Raw genomic sequence first — 19,716 nt, 5'->3', positions numbered from 1 at the left:
TAGAGTCACCAACAACTACTAGTTCCTGTGGGACCAGCGCATTCTGCCTAGGGGGCTGCTTCTGTGTTGCCTGATGACCAAGTGCAAGCTCTGGCGTTGATGTGGGCAGCTGAGAGCTTGATGGGCCCCTCAATTTATTTCCTTCGAGGGCATCCACCCTGTCCTTCAAGCTCTCATAAAGGCCCATAACAACGCTGAGTTGTCGCCTGATTTCCTTGCACTCCTTACATCGTGCACACACAAAGACATCCCCCTTGGCAGTATCATGTCCCGTACCCGACTGCTCCGCAAACATCAAGCAAACAGTGCATTTTAATAGACTGTGATTCAGAGGGCAACTGCCCCCCTCAGTTCTCCCCTGAACCACAGCACTCCCATTAGCTTGAGCCTTTTGCTTTGCTGCTCTGGTCAGAGTCATGATTCCGATTTAATTCAATAAAATTCAAAACAAAAATTAAATCCTTAAGTTATATCCCAAAACAGTTATGTTATATATATATTTTTTTCGGTATCTGGTGTTTTCTACGAGTTCCCTTTATACAACTTCCGTATCACTATAGTTATGTATTAATTATTTGTTAGATTAATCGTTACATATATATATATATAGAGTTAAAAGTACAATTTAATTGACAATAAAGTTTATCAAGATTAATAGATTTACTGATTAATTGGCAATATTATATTATGCACTATACGACACTAAGCTTATGCTATCGTGTAAAAATGGCGGGAATCACGAACGGTATTTCTACGGACTCGTAAGTATTGATTAGCTTCCAAATCTCGCTATCTCAATTTAGAATAAACTAAGGCTCCTGACTAGGTCTATAATCTACTTATAGAAGATAATTTGATATAACAGTTGGTTAATAAATCGACTAAATTTGGTTAAAAAAAAAAAAAAAAAATTTGGTTTGTGACACGTCGATTTGATACCGTTACCGATACTAAGTAATATCTACAAAATCTCTGTCTAAGTTAAACTTTAAACTAAGTATCGTAACTAGGAATATAAAGCTACTCTAGAAAATAAGGTAATATGACAATTTAAACTAATAAAGCAGAAAATAAATCAGGAAAAACTTCTCTGTTTGAAGAGCTTTAAGGAGCAATGACCGCACAGGCTAACCTCGCACCCAGACTCCAATTGATGGGTGCGAGGTTAATGGTGTTACTATTAATATCTATAAAAATTGCTGACAACTGAACAGATCATTAATTATTTTGAATCTACATTCATGCTTGAAGTTTTCAGTGATGGGAGGATATGGTACAATGTGTGCCTATTAAATAACAGGGCTGGGCACATAGCTACTACATGCCAAGTGCCACCTGTGAAACAAAGGCATAGTGGTTGACCTTGAACCTTTCACTGTTTGTTTGCCAAGTCGTGTTCCAACACACTTATTTGCTTTGCAGTGAGACAGTTTTTCATTATCTTATGCTTTTTTAGTTTGCTGGTAAAATGACAGACAAAAGAATTGAACAACAAATTACCTTCAAATTTTTAGCAAAAATAAAGAGAACACCAACTGAAAGCTATGAGTTATGTCAAGTTTATGAGGAAAATATTATGTCAAGAGCTAGAGTGTTTGAATGGCATAAAAGATTTAGAAGGAAGAGAGAATGTGGAAGACTATGAACTACCAGGCCATCCAGTAACCATGAAAACTGATGAAAATGTGGACCTGGTAAGGCATCGATTAGAAGGGATTGTCATTTAAGCATTAGAATGGTTGCATCAGAATTCAGTATGGACAAAGAAACGGTTAGACAAATTTTAATTGAAAATGTAGGCTTGAGAAAAGTGTCAGGATGGTGCCAAAAATTTTAAATGAAGATCAAAGAATGAGAAGACTCAGTTTGTGAAGATGTTTTGAAAAAAATAGAAGATAATCCAGACTTTTTTTTTAGTACTGTTATTACTTGAAATGGACAACTCTTGAAGACTTGTCTGGTGTTATTCTTTTGTCACAAAAGATGATGACCGTTATTTTTCTCTAGGTGGATCTATAGGAGGGATCCAGGCATACTGACTAGAAGGTTTTTCATCAGTGGGATCATGACCAGCTGCCTTTTTTTTTTTTTGATCCCCATATATATTCTTGCAGTATTCTGACTACTTAAGTAGTCAGAATACTGCAGAACTAAAGTCTGTTTTAAATTGGTGCTGACTACACCCAGGGGTACCTGGCTATATTTCTTTTGATTGATGAATTTGGGATAGTCTTTAGTCAGATACTTGACACTTTCATCTTGAAGGAAAGAGGATCCTGGTTCCATTCCACTAACATCCCAGGAGGAGATAGTAAACCCTCCACACTGCCACCACCAAATCCAAATATTATTTTTAAGTTACGTTCACATTAAAAAAAAAAAAAGCTATACAATTTGAAACCTTTATTAATAATTCTCTTGTTTATTATTTATTCACACATAAACAGATTGAATAACAATGGGTAGTGGTACAAAACAGATTAAATCACATATACTATAAGCATATTTACAAATACTGCTTATACTTAAATAATAAAAATATCAATAGCAATTTAAAGTTTTTAAAAAGAAATATCAAAATATTATACCTAACATATATGTGTGAAAATTATGTTGAAAATTCATTCCAGAATAAAAACTGATTCAGTGTGTACAATGAAAATAAATGTGAACATGCATAAAGATTCACAGTTAAATGTTGTTTATGATGTACTAATTGTTTGACATGTTCTCTGCTGATGCATAGTCTCATCAAAGAGATGTGCTGTGATGCCCATTGTGGTCATTCTTAAGTGGTCAGTAAACAAGTGAAGTTAAGTAAAGGCACGTGAAACTACCTGCTAACGGCACATATCGAACTCTGCACTATTTGCATCATGTTTGTTGTCAACCACGTATGGTAAAGACATGATATATGCTTTTATTTGGGCCGACCGGGCTAGCCGAGTGGGTAAAGTACCAGCCCGGCAACCCAAAGGTCGCGGGTTCGATTCCCGCCTCGGGCTTGGATCAAAGTACTGCAAAAACCTTGGGAGGTGCAATATGGCCACAGCCGATGCACCAACAACTACCAAATCAAATCAAATCAAATCAAAAGCTTTTATTTGCTCTTTGCTTGAAGATTAATTATGTACACAGAATAAACTTTTGATAAAATTGAGATTTGAAATTATGAGAAGTTTATTCTATGTTCATAAGCAAACTTCAACACAGGAAAAGAATGAATAAAACTGTATGTCAAGTCTCTACAAACACATTTTACAACAACAACAACAAAAAAAAAGCATTGCTACAAATAGCTCAGAGTTCAGTTAATGTGCAATATCGAGCAGCTGTTAACTTTGTGTGCCTTTGTTTTTTACAGCACTTGTTTGTTGACCACTGGAGAATGACTCGTGTGTGTGTTAAGGCATATCACTTGGGTGCCATTTGATGCATATACATGTCATCAGCAGTGAACCTGTTAAGCTCTATAAAATAATAATGTGGCTATATCTGCATATATTATGTTTATTCATTTGTCGATACAATTTTTTTTGTATAACTGCATGCTAAACATAAAATTAAATAAAATAAACTTTATAAATCACTTGAATTCCTCCCATTATATTATTATATTTAGGAGAGTTCATGAGCTACTTCCTGGGAATACAGGGTGTTTGTAAATATTGACATCACTGTAATCATGACTGATTATGTTGTGCATAGTTTCAGTGCTCACATAGTTTCAGCTCTACAACTCTTGTCAGTCTTGTCACATGATTGTGCATAATATATTTGAATATACAGGTGTGATAGTTATCATGGGTTTTGTTTTAAAGATAGAGAAATTTATTTTATTTTGATTAGTTAGCCATAGCTGAGTGGTCTGATGTGAGGGTAGGTAAGTACATGTGCTTTGAGTGACCAGAATTCAAGCTGTGGCTTTTAAATATCATGCTGTTTCTTGTATTTTTTTGATTTTGTGAACTGTGACCACGTGATCATCCCAGAGTATAAACAGAAAATTATAAATTTAATATTTTATATATATTAGCCATTTTTTTAAATTAGTTGCATTTGGATTTGGTGCATCCTGTACAGATTGACTTTATATCCAACTACCTTTTGTTTAATTTAAAAATTGTATGCATCTCTACAGTCAGTTTTTACTTTTGGTTTATTATAGTGGGGAGCAAAAGCCTTTAAAAATATGATGATAGTGCCTCCTGGTTCAGGAATTTGCCATCAGATCAATTTAGAGTTCCTAGCACAAGTCATCTTCAATGAAGATGGTCTTCTCTATCCGGACAGCTTAGTAGGGGCAGATTCTCATACAACAATGATTAATGGAGTTGGTGTCGTTGGTTGGGGTTAGTATGAGTAAATGATTTAAAATTCAATGATGGATTCCATTCCCAGATTTTTTTTATAATTTTATTATGCTTTTTAAACATGAATATTATGCTTTTCTCCTTCTTCCTTCCTTCCTCTTCCAGGTGTTGGTGGAATTGAAGCAGAAGCTGTAATGTTAGGTCAAGCAATTAGCATGGTACTTCCCCAAGTTGTAGGATATAAACTTTCTGGTAGACTAAATTCCTTGGCAACTTCCACAGATGTTGTTCTTACAATCACAAAGGTGAGATAAAGCATTGCTGAGGTAGTAATTCATTACATATGGTTTTCTGTACACAACTAAATAAAAAATTAACCTTCTTTCTGAAATATCCATCTTGATATGCATTTATTATTATAGTATTTCTATAATAGTTTGAACACTGAGAGTTACCATATTTATGTGAATCTGTTAAGTCAATCAAAAATGTATAAAAGAGCTCTTCCATTTATGTTTGTATTATGGAGGTTTGAAGTATTTTATCCAGTAGAAGTATTCAGTGTAAGCAGTAACTTCATTTTTGCTTATGCTAAATACATTAATTTTTATGATTAATTATTAATTATAATTAATAATGCTATTAATTTTTTGTCCAAAGCAGTGGACCATATTTTTATTTTATTTATTTTTTTTTAATACTCTGGCACAACTACTCAGTCAGAGAAATTTACACTTAATCATTGACGAGAATATGGTTATTACCGTATTTAACAGATGTGGATTTGAACAATGGTAAAATCAAACTTGTATGCTACTGCAGTCCCATCTCAAGAGTAGGCTACATTATGCCTTCCTGGCTATAGTGCTGAATATGATATACAACAAATTTAAAACTTTGCACAGTAGATTTAGTAATTCATCCGAAACCTTTTAACAACACTGCATGTGTACGAAGCCATGCAATAGTTAGTTATGTAATTTGAAGTAGACAACAGTTAGAATTCCCAATTTATTAATACCATACTAGTGTTAGAATAGAAATAATAATAATAATAATAATAGATAGATTATCTTGATACAGTAATCAGTGGTGCTTTAATAATTTTTTTATTTCATTTAAAATTTTTTATTATTATCATAAATTAAAAAAAAAAAATTTCCCCCCTTATGAGATTTTTTTCATCCCATGATGGGTACTAGTACCAAGTGCATGGGGTGGTTGGTTAGTTTGGTTACTATTATTAGTGTTATTACTGTTGGTCTAGAAACTCTTACTATACTATAGGTGTTCAGAATCATGGCTTTCTGGAGTTCTATGTAAGTGTTCTTTGGGAAACCTACTGCTGCTAGGCTCTTATGAAGACCCTGTATCAACCAGTGCCATAATGCCTAGTTTTTTTTTTTTTTTTTTTTATGTGAACCCCAAACACGAGAGGTATTAGAACCTATAGTACTTAGTATCGCGCTTGGGTTGGAGGTTGAGAAGACGAAAGAAGATATTTGTTGACATTGGACTTGAGCTTCTGAATACTGTAATTTTCATGAAATACGTATGAAGGAAGGTTGTTCCAGAAAACGCAGATGAATGAATAAACGAGGAAGATGAAAAGTTGGTTCTGTGAGTTTGAAGTTGGACAGTAAACGGATGTTGGCTGGTGGCGGCATGTGTTTGGACTGTTTTGAAAGAGAGAGCGGGAATTATGGAAGCCAATTCAGAAGAACAGTGCCCATGGAAGTATCTGTAGAAGAGGCATGCAGCAGAAACAGTACGTCTATGAGACAGCAAGTGGAGAGACTCTGTTAGGAATGAATCATTAATTAACCTAACTGCCCTCTTCTGAATGGAATCAAGAAGCCTGAGAGAGGTTTTGGGGGCACCACCCCAGATGTTGGAACAATATTCCATGGCAGGGCGGATTTGCAATTTATACAGAGTGAGCAACTGTTTGGAAGAAAAGTAATGCCTAGAACGAAAGAGAAAACCAAGTTTTTTAGATGCAGAGAAAGCAATATTTGTAATGTTCTTGTGCCAAGAGAGATTAGAAGTCAGGGTAATCCCCAAAAGGGATATATCATTTTGCCTAGAAATCGGAGTGTCACTAAAGATAAGCATAGGAGCAGAAGAATCCTTTTTGCGAGATATAAGACAAGACTGAGTTTTAGAAGGGTTGAAATCAACTAAGTTGTCTTTGCCCCACTGGAGAATTACCTGAAGATTGGCATTTAAGGAATTGGTAACAGATTTTCGAGAAGTCGAAGCTGATTGAACAGGGCAAGGTTTCTCAAAATGGCAAGTGGAATGCAATGTGCTATCATCGGCAAAACTATGGATAGGATTTCCAGTCAATGGAAGAAGGTCATTAATATACAAGAGGAAAAGAGTGGGGGAAAGAACTGAACCTTGGGGGACACCGGCATTAGTGGAGAAGTTAGAAGACAGAGAGCCATCTACCATCACCCTCAGTGAGCGATCAGAGAGAAAACAGGATAACCAATTACTAAAAACAGTTGGCAAACCATAATATGGAAGCTTGTTCAGAAGACCTTTATGCCAAACATGATCGAAAGCCTTTAAAATGTCAAGAGCAACTATTTGTGTTTCACCGAACCTTTCCATTTAATTAGTCCATAAATGGATAACATAAGCCAGAACATCACCAGTGGATCGACACTGACAGAATCCATACTGGCGATCGTTGATCAGACGGAAGGTTTCTAGGTAATTTAAGAGTTGGCGGTTAATTGATTTCTCCATTACCTTAGAAAGAGTAGAAGTAATTGCAATGGGACGATAATTGGATAGGAGGGATTTGTCACCCTTTTTAGGAACTGGCTGTATATGAGCAAATTTCCAAGCAGAACGAAAAACACCTTTGGAATAAGAAAGTGAAAAAAGGCGGCAAAGAATAGGAATAGGTTCAGGAGCACAGGTTTTGAGAACAACAGGAGAAATACTATCGGGACCTGGAGCTTAATAAGAATCAAGATTCGTCAAAATCCTTCTGACATCCTTTTGACGGAAGACCACGGGAAGCATTGAATGGAGCATGTTGGGAATGGTGGGAGGTGTTTTACCAAGATCATTAATATATGAGTTGGAAGAAAAATGGGAAGCTAGCAGGTCAACTTTATCCTTGGCTGAAGTGACAACAGAACCATCTGGTTTGGACAGAGGTGGGAGCAGAGATGGACAAAAGTTGCAGCCAATAGTTTTGGCAAGGGACCAGAATGCTCGATTACTGTTAGGGCAAGAAGCAAGTTTTCTACTCTTAGCCTGTTCGATCTCTTGTTTGGACTGATTAATAACTGCTTTACAGTTGTTGCTAGCTTTGGTGTAGGCAGAAAATGAAACTAAAGAATTAGCAACAAGCCAATTACAATATGCAGCATTCTTCCCTTGAACAGCCTTAGCACATTTATTGGAAAACTAAGGTTTAGATAAAGGACGAGATTTTAAAGTGGAGTGTGGGATAAAGGATTCCATTCCTGCAAGAATAATTTCACTGACACGATCTGAGCAAACATTGACATCAGAAGTTTTGAAACAGTAATACAACCAATGAAAAGAAGAAAAGAAATCTCGCAGGTCATCCCATTTTGCATTCTTGTAATGCCAAACAACACGAGGTTGGGAATAGCCATGAGATGAAGGCTCCGTTGGAGAAGAGACAATCACCAAGTTGTGATCTGAAGTGCCTAAAGGACCTCTCACTTCGACTGTGTACTTAGAAGGGTTGTTTGTGAGAAAAAGTATGATTAGGATTGTCCGGTATTCTTATAGGTGAATGAACAATCTGTGCAAGGTCATTAGTAATTGTAAAAGCCTCAGCATCTCGACCAGCTGGGTCGGTATGACTAGAAAACGGAAGCCAGCTGGGGTTGTGAACATTAAAATCACCAAGGAAAATTACCTCACTGTTAGGAAAGTTGGACTAGAGAAAGTCTAGTTGCAAAGAGAGGAAGTCAAAAAGCTCCAAGTGATTAGTGGAGTTGGGAGAACGGTAGAGACAACAGATGAATTTTACACAATGAGGTAGAGAGATTTTAAGCCAGAGAAGATCAAAGAGAGTAGATTCCAAATTGCCAAGTCTCTGACAGGGAATATCAGAACGGACATATGTACATGCCTTTGAGGCGAAAGGAATCATACAGCAAATGATTTGGGCATCTGAGATGAGTAGTAGTTGAATCAACCGATAACTGAGATTCTGTCAGAAAAAGTACATGGGGTTTGGCAGACTGCAAGTGGAAATGGATGTCGTTAAGATTAGAATCGAGACCATTTATATTTGTGAAATGAATTAGGAAGTGCTTGGGAGGTTTAGATCTTTTTGCAGATAAGCTTGCTCTATTAGTTTGACAATTCATAGTGTATTTAATAGTAAGAAAAAGTGGATGGGACATGCTGTATGAAGTAATGAAATTTTTGGATATAGCGTACACATAAGAATATACCCAGATCCTTCTCATAACGTGGCCTCGACAATGTTCCCTGCATATACACACACTACTTGGACTCCCTCCACTCACTATCTGGCAGAGTAGAGGTAGCAAGATTATACACTAGCTGATCCGGAAGCCTCCTAGCGAGTTACCAATAGGTTCGGTCCAGTGTACTAACTAGCGGTCGGCCTGTGAACACCGTTTTAGAGCTGTACCCTCGAAATGTAAGGAATATTGGATCTCACCTCGATGTTCATCATAAACTCAAAAGTCATCAATCATACTGCATGATGGAAGAGATAGGGAAGGGTTGGCCGGAACTTAGCTCTAGAGACTAAACATGGTTACATCATTTCAAACCTCCAATAAGCAAAGTGGTGGTATTGCTCCGGTTGATGAGAGTTATCTACCACCTAGTACTGCCTGGTAACATAGAGGGGCGCATTCCTCCATGTGGTGTGGGCACCACACCTCGACCCTTGCGTACTTTGGTTCACACCTGGGTGGTCACCCACAATGTACTTGTGCATGGAGGTTATACCCAGGATTACTGACAGTCCCACCATCATGAAGGTTCAAGCAGAGGATTTGGCTGTCACAGATCATCTGGACTTTGCCGAAATTGGGTCCACTTGACTTGAGTGTCACCCGAATATCAGTTCCATCAGCGTTTTAGACTCCCAGGTAGCAAGTGCAGCTTGTCTGGCATATCTGAGAGAATGTCTGTGACAACCTCAAGGATCAGTTGACACAGTGATCAAGATATGTCATTACTTGTTCCATATGCCACATTTCTTTGACTTCCTGTCTTAGGTCTGTGTACTGCCTGATCATTTTCTCATAGGTTGCTGGTTTTGGCCACCTCTATGTCAGTCTGTTAGGTAGCCCTGTCCTTGTCAGTGAGGGGTATGACATATCCCAGTATAGTTTGTGAGTAGGGATGTCTAGTATGGCCTGGTGTTTGTACCTCTAATATGGTACACTTTCTTTTATCAACTGGTATTTTTGTTCTAGTTTTGATGTATTATCCTGGTCATGTCTGTGAGTGTACTCCGTGTAGATGATCACCCTGCATCCCGTGGTGATGTACTGGATTATTTCTAGGGCCAGGTGGCATCATCAACATGTGTCATCTGTCACTCTGATGTCCTTGGTGATGTATTTCCTGTAGGCTTAGTGTTGATTACCTAGTTATTCAGTCTTGGGGAAGAGCTTCTATTTTTTGAGCCATGCATTGGAAGCTATCTTATCTCTGTACCGTTGATGGAAGTCATTGTAGTGTCTGCCATGGAGTGCCTTCTTTGCCCATCTTTCTGTCTTTGTTTCTTGTCTGTGTGAGTGGGGTCTCCTTGTTAAGGTTGAATTTGTCTATCTTTTTATTGCTTGCTAGATTGGTGTTGTGTTTTCCCAGAAATAATCCTGTATATTCTCAGTCACCTTCTCTTGTTCAATAAAGTTAGTCTCTCTATGGTCAACTTCAGGGTTGTGTTGCTGGCTCTTCATCATCATTATCCTGGTCAATATCATAATCTTCTCCAGTTAAGTGTTGGTCCAATCTATAATCCTGAAGGAGTACTTTAGTACTTGGACTGCATAAGATTTTGTGGCTGTGACCATGTTTCCTCCATTTACCTTTGATTTTAGCATGCTTCTCAGTCTAATAGTATTTCTCAGTCAGGTGGGCCTTGATCTACTTGTGTTGTAACTGGTGAGCTTGCATTATCCCCAGATATTTGTAGGTCTTTCCATCTGTCATCACTTCATTCTCTTCACTAGTTTTCAGCTGGTAATTTCATCCGACTGGATGTTCTTGATGTAATCCATGGGTCTTGCACTTGTCTGTGTGAAATTGCATCCTGATATCTGTACCAAACTCTTTGGTGATCCGGAGTAGCTGTTGGAGTTGATTCTTGGTTGCAACATACAGTTCGATATCATCCATGTACATCAGGTGACAGAGGGTGTATAGTTTCTTCCTCCCTTCTTTTAGGGTATATCCATACTTGCTATTATTGAGCATGGTAAACGGTGGGCTGAATGCTAGACATATCCACAGTGGGTTGAGGGCATCTCCCTGGAAGTTTCCTCTTCTGATGAGTACCGTCTGGTCACAATGTTTTCGATTTATGGTGGTCCTCCATTTCTCCCTGGTTGTGCCTAGGAAGAGTATTGGGTTGATTCTCCAAGTGGTCTGATATCTTCTTAGTTATGCAGCTGGTCAGGATCTTAGGAGACAGGTGATTGGTCTGTACATGGCCGGGTCTATGGTGTCTTTCTTCTTATCCTTCAGGTAGGTGATTCCTTGAGTCAGAGACTCTGGGATTGTGTCAGGGTGCCTTATTATCTGGGTGAACCGTTCTGCTGTGTGCCTGTGTGTGCAGCTGAACTTCTTGTACCAGTTGTTTTGGATGTTATCTATTCTTGGGGTTTGCCAGTTGTGGTACTTCCTGATCGACTGTTATACTTTTTTCCGAATATCCCATTCTGTCATCTCTTGTATGTCCTTGGATTTTTCCCATTCTAGATCTATCTAGGAGGCCCAGCCATTATGGCTGACTTCGCTGCTTCACACGTTGCCCAAGAACTCCCTGAGTGCCCTCTTGTTGGGGGATCCATTGCTTTCCTTCTCTCCTTGTCCAGTTTTTCTGTAGCGGGCTCTCTTGTTTTCATCAAATATCCTATTGTCTATTTTCCTCTGAGCAATCTCCCTGTAACAGCGAAGTCTTTTGCTGAGTGCTGGCAGTTTCGGCTTGAGGGTGTCAAGGTATTCCTGATTCAATCCTCTTCACTTATCTGATTAAATCCACATCTTCAATCCTCTGATTAAAGATGTGGATGTTGCCTTTCTTGAGGATGGTCTTCACTTTTTGGATCAGTTTATTACTTTTACTCTGTTGGTAGTGGATCAGTTGGCCTATCTTCACTCTCATCTTCTGCTGTAACCTTCTTTCCCATGTTGGTGGTTCCTTGTCTTTGTGTTTTGTTTGGTTCTGTTGGTCTTTAGTTTCTCTTCTGTTCATCTTGGTGTCTGCTACAGTGGCACAGTAAATGGCTGTGTGGAGGTTGTCTAGTGTTACTTTGTTGTTGTTGAGGTAATTTGGTATTATTTGCTGATTGAGGTGGTCTGTGACTTGCCATAGTATTCTGTTGGGTGAGGTGTGGGTCTTTGTGGGGTTCGTTCCCTCGAATTCTGCTAGACCTTCCACTCTTCTGTTCTGGATATTGCAATCTCATCTGTTTCCATTTTGGCTGCTCTGGGTTGTAGTTCTTGTAGTCAGTGTTCCTAATGCAGTTGTGGTTCAGTTATGTCTGCATTCGTTGTTCTTTATAGTTGGTTGCTCACATCCTGCTTGATTTTTTTTTTTTTTTTTTTTATAAATTTCAGGTGCTATCAGGTTCTTCATAACAAGGTCCATCTTTTGTCTGCTATTTGCTGTTCAATGACCTGAACAGTTAGGAACCATTCAAACAACTTGGTGCGTATCTTTGTCCTGTATACTGTCATGTCTGTCTGGCTTTGTTATTTCGTTGTATGCTCACATGATGAAGGTATTCATTTTCTTTGTATTTTCATAACAAATGTGTTGTGATAAATCCCTGAGAATTGTTTTCTATAATTGTTAGTTAACTTTTAAAAAAAAGCTAACTTTATTCTGCAGACTTTTTAATTTCCAACACAATGGTCCTTTGATACAATTGATAAGTGGTAACTGATATCATCGAGTAAATAATACAAAGGGGCTTAGAGGGGAACAGGTATCCTGTGTGTTATCAGACACTCAGCCTAAAACACTGATGGATCCAATATCTCTCTATTACAGAAGATTTAGGAGAAGTCTGGTTGGCCTGCCTCCCTAAAATCCACTCATGCACACCTTCTCGATGGTAAGCCCTGTTACGTCACTTAGGTGGCAACGAACGTGTAAAGTGGTTCTCTTCAAGACGCCTGGTCAGCGTGAAGAGGAAAAGACCAAACCCTCCAGCAATGAGAGCACAACAATACAAATGGCCTCAGTCCCCAGCAGCTTTCACTCTCCCTCTTACGGCAGCGAGAGGATCAGAGTTGAAGCAGAGGGTGCTAAGAATCTCTGGGTACGACCAGGCTGCCATGCACGGAAATTGAACTTGGCCTGTTATAACGTATGATCACTCATCGGTGAAGACGGGATATTAGAGCTGGAAAAGGAATTTGAAAATGTGAATTGGAATATCATCGGTTTGGCTGAAACAAGAAGAAGAAATGAATCACTTATAAGTTTATCAAGTGGAAATCTGCTGTACACCAATGGAAACAGTGAAAGGAGTGAAGGTGGAGTTGGGTTTCTGGTCCATAAAGATTTTAGAAACAACATTTTGGAATTCAAAAGTACATCACCAAGGGTGTCAAGACTAATACTCAAGATTTCTAAGAGGTACAAGCTAAAGATTATAATGATTTATGCACCAACATCGAGCCATGATGATGAAGAGGTTGAAGAAATGTACACCGAAATTGAGAGTCTTCTAGATGAGCAGAAAACCCACTACACTATTATTATGGGGGACTTCAATGCTAAGGTTGGAAAAAGGCAAAACAGCGCAGAAAGAGGAACTATAGGAAATTTTGGAATTGGTGAAAGAAATAAAAGAGGTGAAAGACTTGTGGAATTTGCAGAATCTCAAGGAATGTCAGTAATGAACACTTTTTTCAAGAAAAGGGTGAACATAAAGTGGACATGGAAGAGTCCAAATGGATTAACAACTAATGAAATCGACTTCATCCTCACTAACAGAAGATATATTGTGACTGATGTTACCGTCCTGAATAAGGTAAATGTTGGAAGTGATCACAGAATGGTAAGATGTACACTTGATATAGATGTAGGAAAGGAAATGAAAAAACTGACTCGAGTAAATAATACAAAGGTCTTTGAGATAACAGAAGAGGAGAAAAAGCAGTATGTACTGGAACTTAAGAACAAGTATGAGTTTCTGCAGACTGCTGAGGACCAAGATATCGACGAGGAATATTACAACTTTTTGAAAGTGATAAAGCCCAAGAAACCTATAGGGAAACAGAAATCCAAAGAAGAAAAAATTAGTCAAGAAACACTTGTCATGATGAACCAACGACGACAAATGAAGAGCAAGAAAAACACTGACAGGGATGTTGTTGTTGTTGTTATTTGGTTTTTAGGAGCATCAGCAACTATGGCCATATTGCTCCGGGAGATATGGCGGTGGTCATTCCCTGACCTTTCCGCATCCTCCGTATTTGGTGGTCACTGGCTCGAACCCCGGTCTAATCAAGAAGCGTGTGCTACGCACTGCTGCTCCTGCCCACCTGGCTACGGAGGCGCCTCACTGACAGGGAGAAAATTGAGTATACTGAGTTATGCAAAGCCATTAGAAAGAGACTCAGAGAGGACATAAGAAGATTTAACACAAGAAAAGTAGAACAAGCATTAAGGGAAAACAAAGGATTTAAATCGGCAGCCATGAGCAATAATACAGAAAGACAAATGATACTGACTGAAACTGAAGAATAGCGATGGTGTACTTATAAACAGCAGAGAAGACATAATTCAAATAGCAGAAGACTACTATAGAGAATTATACAAGGAGCGAGGGAATGATACCAGCAGTGGGGAAGATGGATTGCAAAGTAGCAACACATGCGACGTACCCGATATTCTTCCTGATGAGGTAGAACATGCATTGAAGAAAATGAAGAATCGGAAAGCCCCGGGGAAAGATGAAGTTACTGTAGAGTTGTTAAAATTGGGAGGAAGAGACATAACACAAAAACTGGCAAGGCTCTTCACAAAGTGCATTAGAAAAGGTGCGATGCCTAAGCAGTGGAATAATGCAATCATAGTTTTGCTGCATAAGAAAGGAGATAAATCAGAAATTGGAAATTATAGACCAGTTAGCTTGTTATCCCCCATCTACAATTTGTTCACAAGGGTCATTACTAACAGATTAAAAATCATACTTGATGAGAATCAACCGAAAGAGCAAGCTGGCTTTAGGACAGGATTCTCAACTATGGATCACCTTCACGTAATATCACAGCTAATGGAGAAAGCAAATGAATATAAAACACCATTATGCCTGGCATTTGTGGATTATGAAAAGGCATTTGACTCCATACAGCATAAGGCAATGTTTCGGGCACTGGAAAGACAAGGCATAGATACTCCATATATTATGATTTTGAAGAAAATATATGAGAGTGCTACATCCTTTATTAGACTAGACAAAGACAGTAGCAAATTTAAAATCGAGAAAGGAATTCAACAAGGAGACACAATATCTCCGAAGCTGTTTACTGCTGCCCTTGAGGAAGCTTTCAGAAGATTAGACTGGTCGCAGAAAGGAGTCAATGTGAACGGAGAGTACCTAAACCATTTACGATTTGCAGATGACATTGTGGTCATAAGCCACGATCCCAAAGAATTAGAGGAAAATCTTAATCAGTTATGCACAGTTAGTAAGGATTTTGGACTAAAGATGAATATGGCTAAAACAAAAGTAATGATGAACAAGTATGCCACGGAAAGGGAAATAATGATTGAAGGAGCAGTAATTGAAAAGGTGGAGTCATATACTTATCTGGGACAAGTTATTAGCTGTAATAATGATAAATGGCTGGAAGTCAAGAGAAGAATAAATTTTGGATGGGTAGCATTCAGGAAATATAGTCACATACTGAAGAGCAATATCCCAGTTTGTCTGAAACGTAAAATAATGAATCAATGTATACTCCCCACCATGACTTATGGAAGTGAAACTTGGGCACTCACCAAAAGAATGGAAGAGAAGCTAAGAACTACACAGCGAAGAATGGAACGAATTATATTGGGAATCAGACTGTTAGATAAGAAGAGAAACACATGGATTAGGCAGCAAACTCAAGTAAAGGACATTCTTATCAAAACTAAAGAACTAAAATGGTCTTGGGCAGGACACATAGCTCGAAGACATGATGACAGATGGACTAAGAAAATAACAGAATGGTACCCAAGAGGAGCTAGAAGAAAACCTGGAAGACAAAGGCGGAGATGGATAGATGAAATTCATGAGTTTTTGAGTAGTAAATGGATGGCCAGTGCTCAAAACAGAAGGAACTGGAAAGTTGCTGGAGAGGCCTTCATCCTGCAGTGGATTGAAAGTGGCTGATGATGATGAACTGATATCATTAAAAATTTTTTTTCAAAGAAAGTAAATATATGTTTCCTCTTGCTATGTTTCTGAGAGAGTGAGACTAGAAATATGAGCTAAAAGACTGCATTAAATTAGTATAGGTCACCTTCCCTGTCAATCACAATTATAAATGACCAGGGAGAAATGAGTACAGAGACAATACATCATGATACCAAAAAAAGTTAATTGATGACCTAGTCAGCCACAACATTTGTGATAAATGTTTACTGTAAATGTTTTATACATACTCTTAAAAAAAAAAAAAAAAAAAAAAGAAAAGAAATAAAAAAAGAAAATCATTAATGCATTTTTACCAACGTTGTGCTATTAGGGTAATTTGTGTGCTGATATGATCTAAAAGTATTAAATCTTCCAAGTATTTAATAAATTCATAGCAGAAGCTTTGATTTATGAATAAATTTGATAAATTGTGGACTTAGTTTGCAGCTAACTGATTTTCTGGTATGAAATTCCTTATGGCAGTTGAAAGTCTGTTGGCTCCAAACAGAATTTATAGATAGCAAATTGCCAAGTGATTTTGGAAGCAAGCATTAAATTAAATATTATTAGTTATATTTAACTTTAAAAGTGGTTCTCCAAATAAGGTTATATTTAACTTTAAGTTAAATATAAACTTATTTGGAGAACCACTTTATCTTCCGGTAGGCACTATTTGATGAACAAGTTTTTTTTTTTTTTTTTTGTACCAAATTGAGGGAAAAAAAAAAAAAAAAAATTTGCAAGGAAACTTGAAATAATCTTAGCTTGGTATCTTAACAATTATATTACGTAATGCTAAGTGTGAGGGAATATTCAGCTGAGAGGTTAAAAAAAAATTTATCTCTCCCTGGTGAAGGTTTAGGGTCCTCATCAGTTCAGTGGAAGACCATTTATTATATGACAGTTCAGTGTATCACACTTCAAACTTTTAACCTTCTATTCTGTTATTGGTCTGTTATTATTGATGATCACAGTAAGGTGCTTGATAATTTTGATAGGGTGCACTAATAACCTTCATTTTTATATGGTGATTCATAAAAAAGTATCATGGACAGTATAAATGTTCAAAAAAATAAAACTTCTTCGCATTTTAATTTCACTTTTCTAGGTTGTAATTTTGGGAAATGCACTTGGAGGTAAGTTGTTCTGGAGACTAAAATGCAAATACTTGCAGTGTAAATTGAGATATATTTAAAACAAATAAATAACATTTTAGACAAATAAAAATATTTATGTTTAAAGACAAAATGTTTAAAAAATGTTTGTTTAAAGCATATAAATTACATCTGTTTGCTCTCTCAACAAATGTTTTTCGACCTCTCCACACCTGACCAATCCGTTACTAGAGTAGTATTGATTTGAATACTTTACACAAAATAAATAGATAAAAAAAATATACTCCTTTCTTTTTTCCTTTTTCTATATCTCTGCATTCTCCCATTTCTGCAGTTCTAAATGACCAGTTACCTCAGGTTTTCCAAACCTATTACTTCATTTATTTTCTTAATTTCTGGTCTCTCCATGATACACTAAATTACCATGCTCCAAATTGTCACATACACCAAACTGTTGTATGACAAATTGTGTTATATATCATTGACATCATTCCATGTTTTAGAAATGCCTTACAACCAAGTTTAGACAGTAGGACCATTGTTATAAACAAAACTTTGAATTAACATTTCTGAAGAGGGCAAATTTTGCTTATACTTAGCTAGCTGATCTCCAGCTTTTCAAAAGTCAAAAGTTGGCAGCTGTACGAGTTTCTCTTCAGTTGTCCTTTTAATGTGTGAAGTCCTTAACCTCTTTTCTAGAGTCACTTCCCTTCCAATTTTGCTGTCACCTCACCTTCCTTATTCTAGTTTTAAAATTTGTAAATAAAATACATGGTAAAAATAAATTCAGTTTTAGGAGGCCTTCTTACCTCTCAAAGTAGACAGCTGGTGGCCAGGTAAAAAAAAAAAAAAGAAAAGTGCTACGTGTGCTGAGTATGCATGGTAGATGTATTTATGTGAATCATCCTTCACATTTCTTTTAGATATTTTGATTTGTATATATGGTTTGTTTTGTATAGAACGTATATTGATCATGAAATAAAAGAACTTTTGTATTGTATATATTTTATTGATCATTCACGAATTCTCATAATTTCAGCTGGAAGACAAGATACAGTGGATTTATGATAACTAAAGTAAGAGATATGTATACTTGCGATTGCAACATATCTAAATATCTCTGAAAAACAGCATCGATTGAGGTATCTGATCTTGTAGTTGAAATCGAGGGATTAGTGTTTAGAGTTAGATCGAATGTTTCTTGCAGGAAAGTAATTAACGGTTTAGTTTCTTCTAATCTGAATTTAATGCTGAAATCGCCACCCACGATCATGGGTATTTTATGTAAATCTTTCTTTAACACACCGCACCTTGAATGGAATACGGCAGCAAAATGAAATGAATGAAGTCAGTTATATACTGTATGTCACTGTTAGGAGAAATATAGACAACCGTTGTATCACTTGGCTGTTGGGTAACAAGCACTCCGCTATACATATATTACTAATGGGCTGAACACTGTCATTTGTTGATAGATGACATCTAAGTATGGCATAACAATGTGTACCTTGTCTATTGCTGTGTTGTATTGCGATTCCAGCTGTCCATTTGGTTTCATGCTTGAATTTAACCACACAATCAAAGTTCAGGATACATAACACTCTCTTTACTGTCTAACCAAGTCTCAGATAGCAAGATTTGGCATTGCTCTGTAATAGTATTGGTGAGGTCGGCATGGTGTGCCTGTAGGCTTTGGCAGTTGAGTGAGAGAACTGAGAGTTCCTTCCTATCATGGATGAATTTGAGCAAGCTGTCCTAGCTTGTTTGTAGCTAATTAGTTGCAAGCCTGGCAAGCTCATTTTGTAGATCAACAGTGGACGGTGTGTTTCACAGGACATGATAGAATCTCTTGTCGCCAGGCAGTGAGACGATGTAAAGTCCATTGATGTCAGTTACATAAAACAGAGCAACATAAACCATCTGCTGTTCATGCCCCTTTTCATACTTATAAACTGAGTCAGTTTGGTGTGACATAAGCACTGCGAAAGCAAAAATAAGAGTAGGAGTGTGTTATAGGCCTAATGACTTGAATGAGTACAATGAACAATTGTACAGAGAAATAGAGTTGGCTAGTAAATCAGAATGTCTTATAATGGGGAATTTTAACTTCCCAGATATTGACTGGAACTTGTGGGTTAGTCACTCACACACTAGTAAGACTTTTGTGGATTTATTGGATGATTGTTTCTGCAGCAGCATGCTTGAGAGACAACCAGAGAGGGTAATACTCTTGATCTGGTTATCAGCAGTGATCATTCATGTATTAAGAATTTGCAGATAAAGAAACCACTAGGTGGCAGTGATCACAGTGTACTTATGTGGGATTTACTTAAAGATATAATTACCATCGGGGGTAAAGGAAAGGCTTTTTGCTTCCGTAAAGGTGAGTACAGTGGTCTCAGACAGTTTTTAAATTCTGTACAGTGGGATCAACTGACGATGTTACCAACAGTAAATTCTAAGTGGGAAGCATTCAAGGAATTAATTGTGAAAGCTATTAAATGTTTCATACCTATTAAGAAATATTGTTCAAGGTTTAGGCCTAAATGGTTATCAAATGAACTAATGAGACTCGTGACATAGAAGAAAAATGCATGGGATGCATATAAATTATCAAGCTACTCAGAAGCCTATGGCAGATATAAGCTAGTCTGTAAT

General features: G+C 37.4%; 1 protein-coding gene across 2 annotated transcripts in view; it reads left to right on the top strand.

The window, feature by feature from the left end:
* LOC150075159 (cytoplasmic aconitate hydratase-like) overlaps positions 1-19,716 on the top strand; it is a 289,211-nt gene that overhangs the window by 87,917 nt on the left and 181,578 nt on the right. For both annotated transcript variants that reach the window (XM_090388696.1, XM_090388697.1), the window contains 2 exons: positions 4,169-4,352; positions 4,479-4,618. In XM_090388696.1, the coding sequence (XP_090244822.1) occupies positions 4,169-4,352; positions 4,479-4,618 (324 nt within the window). The remainder of the gene's footprint in view (positions 1-4,168; positions 4,353-4,478; positions 4,619-19,716) is intronic.

Source organism: Mastigoproctus giganteus, chromosome 14, assembly GCF_048544385.1.
Source record: "Mastigoproctus giganteus isolate SK-2022 chromosome 14, ASM4854438v1, whole genome shotgun sequence".
In the NCBI taxonomy this organism is placed as follows: Eukaryota; Metazoa; Arthropoda; class Arachnida; order Uropygi; family Thelyphonidae; genus Mastigoproctus; species Mastigoproctus giganteus.
The sequence above is the reverse complement of the archived record's forward strand: the minus strand, read 5'-3'. Positions and strand labels throughout refer to the sequence as shown.